The sequence below is a fragment of the Mangifera indica genome, chromosome 5, assembly GCF_011075055.1.
Source record: "Mangifera indica cultivar Alphonso chromosome 5, CATAS_Mindica_2.1, whole genome shotgun sequence".
Classification (NCBI taxonomy): domain Eukaryota; kingdom Viridiplantae; phylum Streptophyta; class Magnoliopsida; order Sapindales; family Anacardiaceae; genus Mangifera; species Mangifera indica.
This window is the reverse complement of record NC_058141.1, coordinates 7,764,695-7,787,036: the sequence shown is the minus strand read 5'-3', so window position 1 is coordinate 7,787,036 and position 22,342 is coordinate 7,764,695. Positions and strand designations below refer to the sequence as shown.

General features: G+C 31.6%; 1 protein-coding gene and 1 pseudogene across 1 annotated transcript; both read right to left on the bottom strand.

The window, feature by feature from the left end:
• Positions 1-5,880: 5,880 nt before the first annotated feature.
• Positions 5,881-8,515, bottom strand: LOC123215786 (annotated as a pseudogene).
• A 9,352-nt stretch (positions 8,516-17,867) lies between these two features.
• On the bottom strand, positions 17,868-20,679 carry LOC123217421 (origin of replication complex subunit 6-like). The gene is made up of 10 exons (XM_044638452.1): positions 20,471-20,679; positions 20,337-20,383; positions 20,155-20,259; positions 19,994-20,074; positions 19,656-19,767; positions 19,493-19,555; positions 19,319-19,406; positions 19,044-19,114; positions 18,313-18,406; positions 17,868-18,205 (listed from the first exon to the last, which is right to left on the bottom strand). Exons 1-10 carry the CDS (start codon positions 20,588-20,590, stop codon positions 18,126-18,128), a joined length of 861 nt encoding a protein of 286 aa, XP_044494387.1. The 5' UTR covers positions 20,591-20,679; the 3' UTR covers positions 17,868-18,125.
• Positions 20,680-22,342: the final 1,663 nt, after the last annotated feature.

Sequence of the window (22,342 nt, the reverse complement as noted above, 5' to 3'; positions counted from 1 at the left end):
GAGAAAATCTTCTAAAATTCATATTTTCATTGGTTGCATAAATACCTGAGTTTAAGGGAACCAGAAGCTACGAAGTCTACATATTCTCCTTGTGTTTCAAATTTTGAATTTGCTTGAGGATAAGAAAAGGCTTAAGTTTAGGGGAATTTGTTGCATTTAAAATCTGCATACAATGTCTAGAGGTGTAAAAATCTGTATTTTAGTAATAAATATAGTTAGAGTTTTAATTAAATAATAATAATAATGTTCCTAAATATTTTATTTAACTATTATGTTTTCATTTGTAGGAAAATAAAGCAAAAATCACAGAAAAAGTTGTGAAAAAAGAATGTAGAAGTAGAAAAATTTACAGAGGTTTTTTGATCGCATTAGAAAAAGACGAACACAAAAGAAAGGAAAATGAAAGAAATCAGGACCTATTGACATCAATGGATTAGGAAAAAAGTAGATTTGACGTTAAAAAGAATCATGAAAAGAATCCAAAAATTGTGATCACATGAGGAGAAAGAACATACATAAAGCCACTCAACTCATTAGAGACATACTCTCTCCTTCCAGAATTCACAATAAAGGTTTTGAGCAAACCATTATTTATATTCGGTGAGCCATTAGAAGTACAAATTTCAACGCACAATAACAAGCAATAGCGACAACCAGACGCCTAGAGCACACATATACATCTAGATACAATCTTTTTATCTCTTTACTCTAATTACAAAGATTTTATATATTTATTATTGCATGCCTATTCTTAGTATAAGTGGCTAAATTTTCTTTTATTTTTGTAACTAAGGGGAAATCGATTATCCCAAAAAGTTTATAGTAGATTATTCTATATTTTTATAAATCGTTGTGTTTTGATTTAATGAATGGTTATTCCTTGCTTATGATAAAGATAAGACCCGTCTCTTCACATGTTAGTAAACTCACATAAACTATCAAAATGTAAATGTTTGATTAATACATGCATTTATTGAAGTTGGAAAACTGATACTAGGGAAAGGTCAATTTGTTGTAAAGTGATTAGAATCACAAGACGTAATGGGTAGTTGTTATCCAAGTGATCACGAAAGTAACGACCCGTTTAATATCTGCACACTTACTCAACTTCGTAAGGGTAACTAGGTTAATATGAGATATCCAACCGACAATTACATCATGATTATTTTAGTAGTCTTATTATCTATGCAATGTTATTGGTAAACTCGAAGTCCTAAAAGTCTTTACTATAGTAGTAGTGTTTTGATCATATTTCATCTATTATTTTAATTGTATATTTAGTTTAACAATTTTAGCAAGTAATGGTAGTTGCATTCATCTATTATTTACAACCTCATGAGCTAATATACACCTTGAAATAAATTATTAGTTAGTTTCACAATCTATATAGGATCGATATCTATTATATTACTTGAAGATTCATGCACTTGTGAGGAAGATTCAACACATATACAAACCCAACATTTTTTTCATGTTTTATCAATGTGAGATTTGTTTAATAGTGTAACATTCACCTTTTTTATAGGACTTAACACCCTTATTAAGGTTTTCCTCACCATCATTTAAAATATACGAAGTGACTCTGATACCATTTGTAACATTCATGGTCCAATGGTCCAACCCATTGTTAAAATATTATCCAATTTTAGACTGTTTATTATAGTTTTGTTTTTAGATTTTGTAACCCAAAATGTATTTTAATAGCTTAAAAAGTTTATAGACTATTTAATCAATCTTTGCTTAGCCTCCTCAAGTGTTATGGGATGCACATACAAACTCATTATCTCTTTCGTATTTTATAAATATGAGATTTGTCTAAAAGTGTTAAATAAGACGCTTGGTTCAAAAAATTTCAAATCACTATAAATTCATAACATTCTCTTGCCCTTTCTCTTTATTTTTACATGTATTTGATTGTTTCATTGTGTTTTAATTATCCATGTTTGATAATTATAATTTGTTGTTAAAATTCGATAAATCTCATTCACCCACCCTAGGATTAACTTAAGCCATCCAGGTATTTCTTACTAAATCGGTAAACACTTGCTTAATGTAGAAATAAGGTGCCTAGAGATAGTGTGGTTAGCATTAACCTTGATAATCATATCTAGAAAGTTACGCTTGTACTTCCTAAAAAACTATATGGCTAGATATACTCCGATAAAGGGTGAATAAGAGCTTTTTTTAATTTTATTTCTTTTATGGAATTTTAAGTCTAACTAATCTAGGTGAAAAATTTGGAATAAAATGATGATGGAAATGGCAATGCATGCACATAAACATGCAACCGAAGTTATATGACAAATGTAGAAACAATGGGCATTAAACTCATGGAAAAAAGATTAGACTTTACCTTCTTCAAGCTTCTTTTTTTTTATGGAGATGATTGAATGGAGCAACACAAGTGTGATACCTCTAAACTTTACACCAAACCAAGCCAATTTTAGCCCTTGGCTAAATATATAGAGAGAGAAAGAAGTGACATAAAAATTTTTAGCAAAATGAGTTCATATGAGTAAAATGAACTAAAACTTGCTTTATATAATAGTGGACCAAATTTCACTTGCATAATTTTGATTGCCACCGTATCAATATCTTAATTTACATAATAGCTATGCATGTATATCTAATATATACATTAGCCACTCAAGTTTTATCTCATGAACACATTAGCCCTTAAATGTAATCTTTCAAATCCATGTAATACTTTATACATAATGTTACCTTTATTACCCTTGGAAGGTGCTAGCCATCTCCAGATAATCAATTCTTTGTCTTTTTGAAACATTTTGTTAATTTGTGTGACTATCTAAGTTCATCGTGGCGTAACCATGAGTTATTTTTTGATGAACTGAGAAGTATGTTTGGAGACTCAATGACCATGATAAATATCTAGCAATGAGCCATAGTGTCTAAATCACAATGAAGGCACACTCCATCTAACCTATTTTTGATTATATGATTCGTGTAGGTAAGAATTTTTTGTGGTCAAATCTTGATCGAGTATAAATTCATGGTTTGTCAAAACCCTAATCTCGATATTTCATCGAATCGTTAATCGATATATTTGAAACGGATCATCACAAACATCTTTTGTATAGCTTATATTAGACTCTGACTAGAGATTTAGTTTCTAATATTTATTGATGTTCATATAAATAATTACTAAGTTAGTGGATATTTCAAATCCAATAACTACGAGTCAATAGATCCTCTCTTGACCATCACTTGTCTTCATATATGAACAAAGTATGACCAACTTGGCTTTATCTTACGAGACATAACTAGTTATAGATTTATACACCATACGATCCATACACATCTATATCGGATTTGAACATGATATCTCAGGACAAATGATTACTCTGTACATTAATACAATTATACGATAAATCATTAACTACATTATAGTATCCATATGATTTATCGTAATTAGTAACGTTTGAAAAACAATTCACTAACTGTTAATCTATACTAATGTCTTAGTAGCATTCATAATATTCAATGAAAGTAATAAGTACTATATGATATTATTGCCCAGCTAATATCACGTCTGTAGGGATCACCAATTCTATGGAGCAAAGAGTATACGACTTAATATTTTAATGTAGTAAAAATAATATATTTATTTTATTTATTTTACATATTAATATGTTAATATATAATGGAGCAAAGAGTATACAATGTAAAATAGGAAATGTTATATTCTCTAACAGTAAAATTGAATTGTAATTCTAAAAAAATACTTTAATTCTCGAATCATAAATCATATTCATACACAAATATTTAAATATTGAGACTTACCTTACAATACTTCCAGCAATACTTTTTTACTACATTAAATTCTTACTCAGCAGTGTTTTTTTTTTTTTTCCTCTTAAGGTAGTAATGATAATCTCTCGTTTTTCTTTTTAGTTTTCTTGGTAGGTTGGATGAAAATTCAAAAAGCTTTAAAATGTTATCATAGTTAATCTCCAATTAATGAGAAATATTGGTGAGTTAATTCCTTATTCTGATCCCTAATTTATTTAAAACTTTTGCCAAATTCAAATTCACCTTGCCCTTATTAAAATTTAAATCCTAACACATCTCTTATATCAATATAAAATTTATCCTATTTAAATAATAATAATAATAGTACGGGGCAATACAATTTCTCCTCCTCAAATAATTTCATTCCTAAAATTAATGGATACCTTAAAGACTTAGGGATACTTCTATTTTATTTTTGCCTCTCTTTCCCACGTGATCTCTTCTAATGAGTGATTTCTCTTACAAGATTGCCATTAGCGAAGGAGATGGAAGCTTGATCAATGAACATCTTAAGTTACTCCTAACGAGTCGTCTTCCAAGTAACAGGTGACTTCCAGGTGTAAGGAAAGATAGCAGTCTACCTAGTTAAAGCAAAGATAACCTTAAAGTCCTTCAATAATTACAAGATCCAAAAAGTCCTTAGGGAATAAAATGTTCATGCCAGTTTGGTGCACTTATTAGTTTGTGCAATTTTAAGGTGTTGGATCATTTAACGAAATTTACCATGCCCTAAGTTAAAATCCATTATCAAAAATGTTCAGGAGAAGCTGAAAGGATAAGATTGCTTGATAAGATTACTGGAAAAAAGGCAAATTTAAATTGTAATATGGATTGTTAATTAAGTTGCAATTTGGGTGCTTATTTATCTTTGTAGTTTAATAGATTGTAGTCAAAGCATCATGTCCTTTAATAGGTGCCCATCCCAATCCTTTGAAGTGGACCAAATCATTAATGAGAAGGGCTTTTCAAAGAGAAATTTCTCTTCCTACCATTTGTTTAATGAGCTGGGGACAGCCAAGTGAATAATAGGATAAAGACGTGAAGGTAGATGTATCATAATTGCAGCAATAATATCTAAGACAAAAGACATAATTATTGAAGGAAGAAACTTATTTCTAGTTAGAAGTAGAAGATCGATTGACATTCAAATGGAGATGAAATTTTGGTAGTACATGCCAATGATTAGGAATAGATTTGAATTAAGCTAAACTCAAATAAGAGAACGATCGAGCTTGACTTAAATCTATAATAGTTAATTTGAAATCGAGCTCAGCTCAGTTGATTAGTAATGAGTTTATTGAAAAAGCTGCTAAAGATGAAAAATAAGAAAAATCACCAAAGAAAAATAAAGGTTATTAGAGAAGATAAAAAAGCACCCAAGAAAGAAAAGTTACTGAAGAAAATAAAAAGTCGTCAAAAGAGATGAAAATTTGTCAAAGAAGATGAACTTGCTAGTAAATGTCTAATGACTTGATTGCGTCAAACTAGGGTTACCACTGCTTGACCTCCTCTTATTCGAGCCAAATATCAATCTAAACTTAACAACTTAGATCAAATCTATCCTTACCAATAATGGAGATGGTATAAGCCCATAGCTAAGGGTCGGAACACGTGGAACAGAGAATGTTTAATGCTAAAGAATTGAATAGTAACTTGCGAGAGGAATCGCACATTGGACACACGGTGAAGACAAAAGAGCCCTCAAACAGTAGGAGTTAGTAAAGCTTTAAAAAGGCCTATCCATAGAGAAGGACCAGCGATCATATTCATAACCCAAAAATGTCTAGAATATGTTGACTCCTGATTAAAGATTAAGGGGAACTTGATGGTCCCCCTCTAGAATTGCAATAATGGTAAATCTACCGCAACTAAGTGGGCACATATTATCTTAGTCAAGTGATGAGTTTGTAGTTGGAAATTTCTGGAATCTGACAATGATGCCTAATACAGGTATGGATCACCATTTCATATAGGGAATGGGAACAGTCAGAACAAAGATATAACATGTACAGCAATGACAGTCCCTAATAACTCCGAGCAAAGTGATTAAGTACTCCAATAAGATAATTTCTTGAAGAGCAAGGCCCATTATATTTCCTGTTTATTGGTTTAGTCTGGAAGATAAATGAAGCTTGATACAAGGAAGAATATGAATGAAACAAGCATGGTTGAACGCGACGGCTGCAGTCCTGACAAGCCTCTGATCCAATACCACAACTCAAGTAGCAAAGTTGCTTAAAAAAATTGCCAGTTAGGTGCATCTAACTATGTAACACCCAAATTGGGAACTCTACACAACATATATTCAGTTTGAGCTTTATTATAAACTCATATAAACAAAAATGATGAGAATAAAGCACAGCAGTATATGTATATACCAAAAAAAACACAATGGTGTGGCTCATCAATATGCAAAAAGAATCAAATACTAGTTGTACATAACTAATTGTCCTAAACTTAACAATCAATTCTTTTTCTGATCTTTAATAGGTCTCACCTGCTCTCTTCTCAAGTGAATAAGGCATATAGGTCCTAAGAATTCTGTCCCACATTACAAAGAATGGTTGAGGACAGTTGTATTTGCTACCATAAAGCTGATGGTGCACATCATAATACATAGTATTATTTTTGAAGAAGAATTGGAAGAGGTTTCCAGGAAGCCATAATCCACAGTGGTCATTTACTGTTTTGATTGTAGCAAAGGAGAAGAAAAAGATGGAGACTTAAGGAGACATACCAGAGAAGAGAAAAGATAAAGCTCCTCCAATTGTGTCATTAAGAAGCCTCTCAATTGGGTGATTATAGAGAGCACCATATGCATAGGGGACAAGAAGTCGGTGATTTAGAGAATGGATATGTCAATAGAAAAATTGAATGTGGTGCATGTATCCATGCATAAAATATTGCCTAGTATCCATAACCAGCATTGCTGTTAAAGTTGTCTAGCTAAAGCAGATAGAGAAGACTATTGATTAGCAGAAGCGTCGGCATCACTTCCTGTTAACTATGCAGAACAAAATTCCATTACAGATTAGTAAAATCATCTAGTTTCAGCATAAATGTTGTAGAGCAAACAGTAACAAAACAGCATCTATGCAGTCCAAAATATTATCCAATTATTGTCTCAACATATAACAAAATCAAAGGAACAACCACAACAAAAGAAAGATGATAAAGGTGAGCAACAAAACAGAACATAACAGTGAGAATAATTAGACACAACCAGTAGCAGTCTATGATACTGAACAAAAACAGCCATGAATTGATCACTGTAATACCAACCAATCAGATACTTAGGAATCAATAAAATTCATCATAACTTAGAGAAAACAATCTGTGAAAGTGGAAATTGAGGTAGAGGGATTTTGAATAAAGCTACACGGCTTAACCCACTACTCCATGATACAAAAATTAAGAACAAAATTCTTTTGCTAAATATCAACTCATATATTCGCTGCAGTCTAACAAATATAGTTTCCATAAGTGTTCTATCCCTATTTTATGCCATATAAAATTTAGTATATATCTTAAGATTGTATAAAAAATATTAAATAAGTTGATTAAAGCATTTATGGCCTATACTCGAGCAATGGACTCCTTCCAAATATTGACCAGTACAATTTCATAACTGCTAAGCCAAAAGAAATACTAGCACTAATCTGCACATTTAAAATCTATAATTTACTTGAAGTGCGGTACACAATTCAACACAATAATTCGCCACCAACCAAACATGTTGTTCACATCATCAGGCAACTATGTTCCAACATCAGAGCATTCCTTCAAAAATCTTCAAAAAGAACTATCACAGGGTTGCTCATTACCAAGCTATTTATCCTTTTAGCCAGAAAGGAGAAAAAATAGAGTAACAAGCACGATAAATCTACCTAGGAAGCTGGAAATAATATTGCAGGACAATATAATTACAAATTTTTTCCATATATTCACCAACTTAAAACTCCGTTAACACTTGAAAACGAAAAATTTAGGCTTAAGAAATAAAGAAAAAACAATAAAATCAGAGAAACATAAAAACACAATAAAGTCCTATGATCGAGCATCATATACTTGAAAGTCAACTCAGAACAACTTATTGAATCACTAAACATAGAAATCAAGAACAGAATGAACAAACATCATAAAAAAGAACATATTTGACCTATAAAGCATTAAAAAATAAATTAAAAAAAAAGAAAAGAGAAAAGACTAACCGAAAACAAGAGAATAGCAACAATAGCCTGAATAAATTGCTAGATGAGAACGCCTTTGACAACATCGAATTTGGATACCAAATTCTTCTGATCTTCATCCTGTCTAAGGTGCAACCTATAATTTTGGAGCTTATCAAAAGAACCAACCACCGTATGCAACCCCGAATATACCCAACTACATATAATCGGAACAAAGAAGCCTAAAAGCTGGTCTGACACCCCAAACTCCATTCTTCTTTTACAAATTCAACAGATAGGACACAGCTCAATGTGCCCTAATGCTGTGTTATACGAACAAGTTTCGCTTTTCTCATAGGATCAAGAAAGCCCTAACCTATATACCTTTATACTCGAATTCAAACTTCCTTTTCTTTGGTTTCAATTAATTTTAATAATTGTTAATGCAACATCACGAATTAGATTCGGAAATAATCATTGTAATGTATGATGAGAGTGGTATAATTGTGCTGGGACGCTACAGTCCCACCCCTAGCGAGTATAATATGGAAGATTAATATATTAGTGTGGTAGAATATATTTTAATATAAATTAATTTAATTTTATTTAATATGTGTTTTAGTCTTCATATTTATATAAAATATAAGTAAATGATATATAAATATGATAAATTAAAGTTTAATATAATTGAATTAATTTTATATAATATAGATTTTAATCTTTATATTTATAAACTTAATATATTCTAACACATTACATGTATGTGGCAAATTCTAGATGAATTATTTGGTTTTTGGTCGTATTTTGAGTTTTTGATAGGTAGAATGCATCACCATGTATGGGCAATAGTCAAACTGAATGTAATATCCTCAGATACGTTCCAAGGACATTTATGTTTTTTGACCTTGTTTTAAGATATTTCCAGTTTTAAATATATATATATATGGAAAAAAATATAAAGTTGTATTATATAGATTTAGATATATATAAAGAGAAAAAAAAGACAAAACAAAGAAACTTCAAGGCTTTTCCATCATCTTCCTGTCCATTCTAGCAGCCAACATTCTTCAAGCTATTTTCTTTTGTTTTGTGAAGATAAAGGAAGGAATTGAAGGGGTTTTGGAAGATAAAATAAGAAAAGTGTTATAGATTTATATTTCCGAACCCAAAGATAATCCGATCTGAACAATATAAACGCGGAAAATAGGAAAAAATAGAATAACACGATTTACTTGGTTCAGATCTCGTAAACGAAATCCTACATCCAAGGCAGAGGTGTTCCTCTAGTCAAATCCACTAATATCAAGTTCGATTTACAGTATACAAACACACAGATCTCTCACTGTACATCAAAGCAATATACAAGCAAATACACGACAATACAAAGTCAAAGAGCACCTGACTTCACCGTAGAGACACCGCACATCGAACTCAGAGAGCAAACTCAGCCACACAGCAACCACAAGAAGCCACAAGACGCATAAACCAGAGAAAGAAAACACAGCAGCTCACGCCTCACTTTCTCTTAATATTCACTCTGCTTTAGTCGGCCAAATATAATGTTTATATACTTAGGTCAACAAAGTGAACACCCAACAAGTTTACCAAACTGCCCTCACTTATAAATGAAAAGACCCATGCATCCTTAAGCTCTAATTACGCTACTGCCCTTATAGTTTTTAAACAAATATTACAAACTCCACCTTGTTTGAAAACTACAAGACTCAAACATGAATTTAACTAGCCAAAAAACACCTCTGCAAGACAGACTCACAACTTTCCAATTTGCAATAAGTCTAAGGCATTCTTAAACTTATTTATTGGAACCACCTTTGTCAAAATATCAGCAGGATTCACCTCTGAAGCAATTTTCTCAAGAATTACCTGACCTCTAGACAAAATTTCTCTTATAAAATACAACCTAACATCTATATGTTTTGTTCTCTCATGAAAAGCACTATTTTTAAACAGATGTATTGCACTTTATGAGTCACAATAGATCACAGGAATACCACAATGCAGTCCCAACTCTTCTGTTATACCTTTCAGCCACAAAGCTTCTTTTGTAGCCTCTGTCAATGCAACATATTCAGCTTCTGTTGTAGACAAAGCAACAATATGTTGAAGACAACTCTTCCAGCTTATCACATTATCACCAAATGTGAAAATATGGCCATTTAGAGACCTCCTCTTGTCTAAATCTACAGCATAATCTGAATCACAGTATCCTTTAACATATAAACTGTTAGTATCAGATGCAGTATATACAAGACCAAAATCACATGACCCTTTCAAGTATCTTAATACCCATTTCACAGCATTCCAATGTGCTTTACAAGGTTTTCCCATAAACCTACTCACCAAACTAATTGCATAAGCAATATCAGGCCTGGATCCTATCATAGCATACATTAAGCTACCTACCACATTTGCATAATGAATCTTTTTCATATATTCAGATTCATCAGTAGGTAAATCATGCAAAACAGACATCAATTTGAAATGAGCACCTATAGGAGTATTCACAGATTTAGCATCATGCATACCATACAATTCAAGAACCTTTTTAACATATTCAGATTAAGACAGAGTTAAAATACCTTTAATTCTATCTCTATAAATATCCATTCCTAAGATTCTTTTTGCATGTCCTAAATCTTTCATTTCAAATTCATCTTTTAACAATTTTTTCAACCTAGTTAAATCACTTATTTTCTTTGAAACAATAAGCATATCATCCACATATATTAACAAGTAAACATAGCTGCCTGTTTCAATTTTAAAAAAATAAACACAATTATCAAAGTTATTTCTAGAAAAGCCAATTGAGAGCATATAGTCATCAAACCTTTTATACCATTGTCTTGGTGACTGTTTTAGGCCATATAATGACCTTTTTAGTAAGCAAACCATATCTTCAGATCCAGGTTTCTCAAAACCCTCTGGTTACTCCATATAAATCTGCTCTTCTAGATTACCATGAAGGAAGGTCGTAGTAACATCTAGCTGTTCAAGTTCTAAATCAAATAACACCACAGCAGATAAAATAAGCCTTATTGATATATGTTTAACAACAGGTGAAAAAATTTCATGATAGTCAATTCCTTCTACTTGGGAAAAACCCTTTGTAACAACTCTAGCCTTAAACCTTCCATTTTCAAAGCCTGGAGCAGCAGGTTTTCTTTTAAAAAACCCATTTACAACCTATAATCCTTTTATTTTCAGGTCTTTTAACAAGAATTCATGTGTTATTTTTATGCAGAGAATCAATTTCAGTTTGCATGGCATTTAACCATTCCTTTTTGTGTTTACTCATATAGGCTTGTTTGAAATTTAAAGGATCATTCAATTAAATGCAATCACCTATATTAAATGCATATGATATAAGATCTGTATGAGCATATTTAGATGGCAGTTTAATAGCTCTTCTAGTCCTATCTCTAGCCAATTGATAATCAGAAAAATCACTGTCTAAACTACTTTGACTCTGACTCTGTGATGGTTGCTGGTTCAAACCCCTATTTTCATACTTTGAAGCATGAATTGGATCTGAGCCTAAACCAGGTCCATCACTTGACTCAACACTAGCTGAATTTCTCAAGTCAGAATTCTCCACCTCAATATGAACCTGTTTAGACTGAAATTGGTTAGAGATAAACAGATCTTTATAAAAAGCAAATTCATTAAACACAACATCCCTGCTAACCACACATTTTAATTCATCAATTAACCAAACTTTATAACCCTTAGTCCCTGTAGGGTATCCTAAGAAGGCAGCCTTTAAGGCTCTAGGGTTCAGTTTACCCTATTTCACATGGATATAGGCAAGGCATCCAAAAGGTCTCAAGTGATTTAAATTTGGTGGTTTACCAGACCACAATTCAATAGGAGTCTTAAAATTAATAGCAGAAGAGGGTGATCTATTAATCAAATAACAAGCAGTAGCAACTGCTTCAGCCCATAATTTCTTACTCAATCCTGAGTCAACTAACATGCATCTTACTTTGTTCAGAATAGTCTTATTCATTCTCTCAGCAAGACCATTCTACTGAGGAGTGTCTGCACAGGTTCTATGTCTCAAGATTCCAAATTGTTTACAAAAATCAGTAAACTGTTTGTTACAAAATTCAAGACCATTATCTGTTCTTAAAACTTTTAGTTTCTTATTTGTTTGATTTTCTACAAGAGTTTTCCATTCTTTAAAAAACTCAAAAGCTTGATCTTTAGTTTTTAAAAAATAAACCCATACTCTTCTTGAAAAATCATCCACAAAGGTTAGAAAATAATGAGTATTAGATAGAGAACTAGGTACCTGAGGAGAACCCCACAGATTTGAATGCACATAATCAAGAATGTTCTTTGATCTATGAGTAGCAGCTGCAAACCTCAACCTTTGTGACTTCTCTAAAACACAATTCTCACAAAACTCTAATACGGAAATTCTATTAGAATTAATCAAGTTTTGTTTACCAAGTTCTTGCAAACCCAAGAAACTAATGTGTTCTAGCCTTTTATGCCACAAAACAGTTTCATCCATCTTATTAGGTTTAGAAGACATTGAGTCACTAACAGTTGTTCCCTCTAAAATGTATAACCCATTTATCAATTTTGCTCTCATTACTACTAAAGCTCCTTTCATTATTTTAAGCACACCTTTTTCAGATTTATAAGAATAACCATTGGAATCTAATAAACCTAAGGATATTAGGTTTCTTCTCAATTTAGGAACTAATCTAACATCATTGAGAATTTTAATAGAACCATCAGCAAGTTTCAGTTTAATAGCACCTATACCAGTTACCTCACATGCATCATCATTACCCATTAAGACTTTTCCTCTATTTATCTGTTTTAGATCTAAAAACTAGTCTTTTCTAGGTGTCATGTGATAGGTGCATCCTGAATCTAAAACCCATTCTTCCCTAGACAACCCCTCAGTTAAAACAAAAACTTCAGCACTGTCATAGCCATCAAGCAGATTTACAGACTCATGTTTCTCATTATTTGAAGGAAAATTCAATTTCTTTCTTTTAGGGCAGTTTCTTTTCATGTGGCCTTTTTTATGACAATTCCAACAAACTCTTTTTGGCCTAGATTTAGATCTATTAAATCTTTTATCTTTTTGTTGAAATTTCTTTTCAGTTCTGCCTCTTACTTGCAAGCCTTCACCTATGGTTTTCTTTTCTATCTTCATTTCTAAATCTTTTGACTTAAGAGCCCCTAAAACATCTTCTAAAGAAAGAGACTCTCTACCATATTTGATAGCAGCTTTTACATCTTTAAAAGTTTCAGGCAGTGAGTTCAAAATAATAATGGTTTGATTTTCATCAAAAATTTTCTCTTCTATATTAGCCAAATTAATAGTAATTTTATTGAACTCATCTAAATTTTCTTCTAAAGACTTTCCTGGATCCATTTTAAAACCAAACAGTTGCTCTTTCAAATATATTTTATTAGTCAAAGATTTAGTCATATAAAGAGATTCAAGCTTCAACCATAATTTTGCAGCAGTACTAATATCATCAACTTGTCTTAAAACATTATCAGATAGATGTAAAATAAGCAAGCTATAAGCAGTTTCAAGTACCTCAGCCTTCTGAGATTCTGTCATATCAGAAGGTAAAGAATCTATACCTTCCAAAGCCTTTGCACACCTTTGATGCACCAAAACAGCCCTCATCTTTTTCCTCCAAATATTAAAATCATTTTTTCCATTAAACTGTTCTATTTCCAACCTTGTTGACCCCATTATGTTCTTTTTCTTTTAGTTTCTTTAATTCTACAAGTACCAAAAGAAAATACAGCAGTACCAAGAAAGCAAAGTACTCACAACAAGAACACAATCTTTTCGAAAATATTCACATATATCAAGAGACACAGCACATATATTTCACCAAAATATATTGCAAAGCATGAAAACCAAACACACCTCAAGATATACACAAGCAGCCGAATATAAACGAAAAGAAACGAAAATAGGTCACAAGATCACAGATCGGAAAGATCTTTTATGGCTCTAATACCACTTGTTATAGATTTATATTTTCGAACCCAAAGATAATCCGATCCGAACAATATAAATTCGGAAAACAGGAAAAAATAGAATAACACGATTTACTTGGTTTGGATCTCGTAAACGAAATCCTACATCCAAGGCAGAGGTGTTCCTCTAGTCAAATCCACTAATATCAAGTTCGATTTACAATATACAAACACACGGATCTCTCACTGTACATCAAAGCAATATACAAGCAAATACACGGCAATACAAAGTCAAAAAGCACCTGACTTCACCGTAGAGACACCGCACATCGAACTCAGAGAGCAAACTCAGCCACACAACAACCACAAGAAGCCACAAGACGCATAAACCAGAGAAAGAAAACACAGCAACTCACGCCTCACTTTCTCTCAATATTCACTCTGCTTTAGTCGGCCAAATATAATGTTTATATACTTAGGTCAACAAAGTGAACACCCAGTAAGTTTACCAAACTGCCCTCACTTATAAATGAAAAGACCCATGCATCCTTAAGCTCTAATTACGCTACTGCCCTTATAGTTTTTAAACAAATATTACAAAAAGAAATAAAGAAGCACATTGGAAGCCTTGGTAACCAAAAGATCTTTTTCCTTTTCCTTTTACCTATGTTTATATGCATGTTATGTGAGTATGTTAGTGTGTTTTGGTGATAAAGGAAGCAAAACAAAGAAGAGAGAGCCAACTTGTAAAGATTTAACTTGAAACAAGGTAAGGAGTATTATCCTTGATATGTTTCTGTTTTATGCTTTTGGTCCCTTGGATCTATGTTAAAAATGATAATTTTGAAGTTGAGAAATGTTGTTTTGCCATTTAGAGTATCTATGTGTGTGATTTTATTCATGGCAGAGAGTTGGTAATATTTACAGTTTTACCACTGATTTCGTCCCACGTTTTGGGTGTCTTATCTAATGAATTATGAGTGATATTATAGCTTGTTGAAAAGCTCTTTGAATTCTCTTTTCAGTGATATATAGCTTGTATAAATTAGAGACCGTTTGGACTGTTAAATGGCATGAACAAAAAAAATATCTTACCAAATAAACAGTGAAGACAGTTTTTTGCCATTGACTTCATCCTACATTTTGGTTGCCTTATCTGATGAATCATGAGTGCTATTATATCTTGTTGGAAAGATATTTGAATCATCTTTCCAATGATATATAGATTATATGAATTAGAGATCATTTGGACTGTTAAATATTGCATGAACCAAAAGGACTGCTTTACCAAATAAACAGTGAAGATAGTTTTTTGCCACTGATTTCATGTCACATTTTGGCTGTCTTATCTAATGAATTATGAGTGCTATTATAACTTGTTAGAAAGCTCTTTGAATCCTCTTTTCAACGATATATAGCTTGTATGAATTAAAAACCATTTGGACTATTAAATTATATGAAAAATAAGGCTGCCCTGCCAAATAAACAGTTCCGTGAACAATATTTCACAGTTTTTGGAAAGAAAGAAAGAAAGAAAGAAAATGGGAGAAAAAGAAAAGAAGAAGAAAAGAAAGAAAAGCAAGAAAATGAATTTGAGGCTTAAGATTCAAGGGTCATCCCAAGAGTATGGTCTGGTAAGTTATGAATAAATTTCGATGGAAGCAAGATTAGTAAGATATAAGACACACATGCATGCTATGAACTATGAAGGGGCACTTTACACTACACCGCCTGTAGTAGAGAACGTCCGTAGTAGGACATAGACCCCTAGTAGGGTTCACTCGCAGTAGAGCATGCTCGTAGTAGAGTTCAATTCAGATTCAAAAATGGTGTAGTAAAAGAAAGAAAGAGAACTCGAGCTTAGAAAAGTGTCAAATCCCTATAGTTAGCTTCTAGAAAGTATCAAATAGACATTAGATAGGATAAAGTATGACCCAAATAGTAAAGAATGAACTTGATTATCCCCTCGATTTCTTATGGAGGTTATGATATGAGGTTGAGTCCCGATAATGAGTTATAACAGAAAAAGAGATATTTTACTTAATTATTTCCCCTTATTGAGTATTCTTATCTCTCACTTCCTTTTCTCTCATGATTGTAGGTGCAGGTGATTGAGGTAGCTATGAGGTAAGGTTAGGTCAACGAAGATAGATCCGATTGGAGCAGATTATCTCTGGTTGATATTTTTGACTTTTGACCTTTTTGAGATGATTGTATAGTTGTATATGATTACTCCATGTTTTCAGACGCTTTCATATGAGATATATACATCTTTTGTTCACTTTTAGATTTTCAGTTTTCTTAGAATAATTCTAAATACTTTTAGTAATGAGTTGAGTTCAAAATAGTTTTTAAAAATAATAATAATAATAATAAATAAATAAATAATAAACGCTCCGGATATTAATTTATAACATTTTTTCCCCAGTGGATAGTACTTTTCAGGAGGGATGTTATATTGAATGGAAACAAAGAGTTGAATATTAAAAGGGCTAAAGAACCATTTCTCATCTAAGTTTTAATGTGTTTTCAAAGTTATTCCCATGAAATTTGAAAAACTCGAAATCTCACTCTTAGACCAATTATAGTTAAATTTTTTTATTAAAGGTAAGGGTAAAATTATTATTTTACTAATAATATTAAACAAATATAAATGTATTATATTTTCCCTCTTAAGTTTTAAAAACTAACAACTTTACTTCTATCTAAAGTTTTCGAATTTTAAAAAATCACATTTTTCCTTCCAAATTTTTCCTTCACCCCTCTAATCACCATCTCTAGTATTAATAACCTCTCTTCTCTAACCTAAACCGATGGCCAGCACATGAAAAGTGATCTAGAGCAAATATTTTTGTCAAAGACAAAAAGATCCAATGATCTCTTTGTATCTCTTTGTCTCATCGTCGAAGAGAATATCTGGATCTCTTCTCTTTGTCATTGGATCTCTTTGTTACCCGTGAACTAGCCACCAATTTAAGGTGAAAATAAAAGATCGTTGGTGTTAGAGATGGTGGTCAAAGAAAAGAATAAAAAAACCCTAAAGTTTGAGAAGAAATGTGACTTTTCAAAATTAGAATACTTTAGATAAAAATAAAATTGTTAGTTTTTAAAACTTAAAAGAGAAAATGTAATGAACTTTATATTTTTTTAATATTATTAATAAAATGATAATTTTACCCTTATCTCAAACAAAAAAATTTTAATTGCAATTAACCTATAAATAAGATTTTAAATTTTTTAAACCTTATAAATATAACTTTAAAAACGCATCAAAATTTAATTGAAAATAGGCATTTGGCCTATTAAAAGAGATAACAAATTAATATTAAAGGAGATAACACTACATGAGAGAGTATCAAACCTTTTTTCCCTTCAAAAAGATTCAACTTTATTTTTTTCATGCCAGACTTAAAATTGCTTTTTTTTTAAATGAATTGAATTTTTAAATTAATATATTAAAAATATTATAATTTTATATTTTTTTTATTAAAGATATCAAACATAATTATTTGTTTTATTTTGAAAACAAAATAATTTGTTCAATAACTTTAATATAAAATAATCAATAAAATAATTTGAAATTTTAATTACAAATGAGACTCAGTTTTTCAATAAAAAAAATTAATACTATATAAAGAAACAAATTATATACAATTTAAAATAATAATATATAATTGAATTATTTTAAAATAAGAATAGCATGGAAAATAACTCACCTGACCGACCCAAACACAGCAAAATGGCTCGGTGTATACTGTAGCAACCCACCAGTCAACACAAAAGTTTATACAATTTGTTTGTATGCATAATTTTATTTTAAACAGAATAATAATTTTTAATTTTGAAATTATTAACACTATGTTATAACTCTTAATTTTACATAAATTTATGAGATTTAAATAATTTTGATATAACAATTTTAACATTATTTTATTCCCTGAATAAAAAAATAAATGTTAACATAAATATTTGTGAAGAGCTAAGAGCCTATTTTTGAAGAAAAGGATGAAAGGAGACCATAGTATAAATATGTAAGCTAAACTGCAACTTTACAGTCATTTTTGATAAGGAATAATTGCACTTCATATTCTTTTTCCTTTCTTCCCATTCGAGCTTCCAGCATGGACAACCCAAAAGATTCATCAAAAGGATGCCAGTTTCTTACATTGCCTCTAATTCCTCAGTCTCAGCAACTTTCTTCTGAAAGTTGAGGCTGATTTGCGTTGTTCGTTTGCAAGGTGCTAAAAATTGCAATTCAGTATATTAGTACCGTTTTCTCTCAAATTATGTAACATAACACCATTGTGAAATTATAGAAATGAAAAACTAAAAGAAAATGCCGACCAACCTTTTGCCTGCTTTTTGTTTGAAGACAAAACCGAGGATTTCCACTCCTCAAAAGCAACTTTGTCCTTTCTCTTTTGCCGTTTGTAACTTGAAACCTGCAGAAGAATGGCGTCAATAACATTTTTGGAAAATCAATCACAAACTGGAAGAGGAAAAAATAGGTAATGAAGGATAGGAGCTGCGTCTTGCTACTGCCTTGTTAAAATAGTGGTTGATAAGATATTAATATCTGCCTGTAGCTAGGAGAAAGTAGTTGATAATCTGTACACAACCATATCCTATTGCGAGGCACTGGTCATAATTCATCTGGCTTGAACTCGTTAACAAACAGTTTAATCCATTTAAAAAAGATGATTGTACAACTTTTGATTTCAAAGCTATGTCATTTGGTGCAACTTTTGTACCATGATTACAGTTCTGCAATATCATACCGAGTGTATATGCATTGCAACACATATTATGCTCCAGGTCAGCCAAACAGGCTAATCAAAAGAAACCCAGTAAATAACTTCAAATGTTTATTAATGATCATTTACATGATTCAGAAGGTATGAGACTTTCAATCTTCTGAAATGACTCATATTTTGCTTTGCTAAATTAACATCAAAAGAGGAACAAATGTCAAATGTCTGAGGGAACTCAGATGGCATTTATCCCCACAAAATACTTTATCTAAACAATTCTTTTATCCAAGATGAAAAAAGAATAAAAAACAGCAAGAGACACAGCTACCTCAGTGCCATCATCAGATAGATATCCTCCATCTTCAATCTTCCTTTTTCCAGGTAAGGCATCTAGCAATTCTGCATTAATAAGGCAAAATTAGATAAGAAACAAATGCCAAAACTAAATTTAGAAAAAGAAAAAAAACAATGTCAAAAATAGTGATTAGAATTAACTGAATTCAAGTTACATTAAAAAAACTAGTGCATACATTAGAAAAATTATAAACCCACATGGATGGTACATAAAAAAAGATTCCAATGCAAAGACAATAGAAATATTACCTCGATTCCCTTTTATTTCTGTAGGATCTTTCTTTTCCTTTGTGACTCCTAAAACATCATGACATAGGTCCTTCATTGTGGTAGCAACCTATATCAACAGTTCCATATAATTACAAATGATAGCAACATGACCCACTACAAAGAAAAATGTTCCATTATGGAGAATTTCCTTACACTATTAAATTCAGCTTCAGATGTTCCACAAACCTCAATCAACTTAAGCTTGTCTACCTTCAGCTGTTACATTGGACATTCAATCACTAAACAAGTTAAAACATACAAGAAAACAAAAAACAATTTCTCAAACCATCCTTCACAGTATTTTAGTCTTGGTTACCTTCTGTTTTCTCGCACATAAATAGAATGCAACAGCAGTAAAAACAGGGCGTGTGAAGTCTGCAGATTCCCGCCTGGAAGCTGGCAATGAAGAAAGAAACCGTTCCTTGTACCTGACATCAACACCATTCATTCAATCCCCAATCAATAAATTCAACAACAGCACTGCATTTACTAAAGATAGGCCTAGCCAAATCCTGACTTTAGCTATTCCCTTCTAAGGGGCATTTTTACAAACAAGTAGCAAATATCGTCTATAAGCACAATAAATCTGTGGCAAACAGAATGTACATAATGTATCAAGTTCACAGCAAAAGCTAATAAAAATAAGGAGCTTACAGCGACAAGCCCTTCTGGACAAATGGAATGAGCCGAACACATCCAAACTGAATCCCCAGTTCTCTTATATCCAACTTATTCCTACACCAAAACACAACATATTCTTATCAATAAAACAATCCACATCAAATTAAAATAAAAAAGTAAAGCAAGTTACCCACCTGAAACCAATGCTGTTTTGTAGCAGATTAAAGGATCTGGTATAAGCCTTCTCCGACATTCCACTCATCTTAATAGCTGTCTGTCGATCAAATATTGTGTCGAACCTGCATTCATTCAGCCTTAATTAATTTCACAATAAAACAGCATATTATAGGGCGTCTGGATCAATTAATGTTTATACCTCGTGGCGGCAATTTCCAGACACATAATAGCCTTACAGATCTCTCCCTGAAAAGGATAAAAGAACTCGTTTAAACAAAATTTCAACTTCCGATTAAAATTTTGATGAATTATTTAGACTTTTATAGTGCTTACGACTCCGATAACCGAGGAATCGAACTGCGCATCGCAAAGCCGGCGAAACTCAGCGGCTTTTCGAATCAATTGCTTGGATTCAGAGAGGCCTAGCCTTTGGGCGATATGGAAGAGATCCATTTTGTGTAATTGATTTGTTCTAGTTTGTCGGCTGAGAGTTCAGTTGTTTTGGAATTAAAGAGATAAGTGATTGAGTTGGCGGGATTTATTTCGAACTTGTGGCGCGCACAGAAAAAGTCTCAAATTTTCTTTTTAATTTTGCTGAAGGACTATTTCTCGCTAAAAAGTATCCACTTATCTTAAATTCTTATCATTTAATTTTATAAATTTCATTTATCTATTTATAAAAGTTAAAATTAACAAAACATTAATTTTTTAAAATTTTATTTCTTCTTCCAAACTCTAAAAACTAACTATTTTTCTCATAAGCCAAATTTTAAAAAATAACATTTCTCTTATTTAAGATTTAGTTTTCAAACTCTAGCACCATTATCCATGAGCTCTCCCGCTCAAAGATTTCTCTCCCTTCAGTGATCTCTCTTCTCTCAACTGGATACTCGATCGACATCGAATAAAATCAAGGAGACAAAGACAAAGATCTCGTCTTCATTTAGAAAAACAATTGTCTTCCTATACAAAATCTTCATCAGCTAGTACTTTAAAGGAGGAGAGAGAGAATGTCGGAGCATGGTGATGCATTAAAGAATCTTCATCATTGGCGATGACGTCGGATTTGGTGTTAGAGATTGAAAATTAAATCCTAAAGAGAAAATGACATTTTTTAAAACCTAACCTAAAAGATAAATTTTTAGTTTTTAGGGTTTGGGGGGGGGGGGGGGGGGGGGGGAGGGGGGTGAAGGAGATTAAATTTATTTTTAATAAAATTTTAATTTATTTTAATATTAAATTTTAATTTATTTTTAGTTTTTAGGGTTTTAGGGGAGGGAGGTGAGAGATTTGGTGTCAAAGATTAAAAATAATGATTTTACCTTTGAAACTAAGAGACTTAACTTCCTATGGGTTGGTGTTTGAGAATTTCATAATTAAAGGATGAAAACTTAGGAAAGTAGGATACTTTAGGTGGGAATAAGTCGTTTGGCCTTTTAATTTATATATTTAGTAAAAATCTTGTGAAAAATAAAATTAAAACTATTAAAAGATTAAAATTAAAATACATCAATTAGGAAGGATAGACAATTTTTCAATTCAAGCCCAAATGACTGTTTTCCATTGAACTTTTGAAAAGTTTATTTTACATTAGTCCCCTAAAATCAAATGTTAATTTTAGCCTTAAAGAATTTTTTTGCATAGTAGAATTGAAATTTTCAACACGATTTGTTATCTTAATATGACATAATACAAAAAAAATTGAATTAAAGTTGAGTTTTTTTTACATGAATTTTAGTTTGGGTTAATCTAACATAATTTGAAACAATATTAGATTGTATACGATAGACACAAAACTAACCCAAACTAGGGGTGAATTCGAATCGAACCGAACCTAAATATGTAATGGCTTGAGTTCAGTTCAAAAGATTTTAGCGATGACTCAAGTTTGTCGAGCCAGTCCAAAGGGAAGTCTAAATTCTGCTTGAACTATAAATTCAAAATTCGTGGCTCGGTTTGAGTTTATAGTTTAAATTTATAGTTCGAGTTTGTAACTCAAGTTTGTAACTAAAATTCGTAGCTCGAGTTTATAATTCAAGTTCGTAGCTCAAATCCATTGCTTGAATTTTTCAACTCAAATTTACAATATCTAAAATTAGGTAAAACCTATGCCATTATATAAATAAATTATTGTAATTTCCTGAAAACTCACTTGGAAATCTTACTAATATTAACTTTATTGCAAAAGTAGTACGCATATGTCCC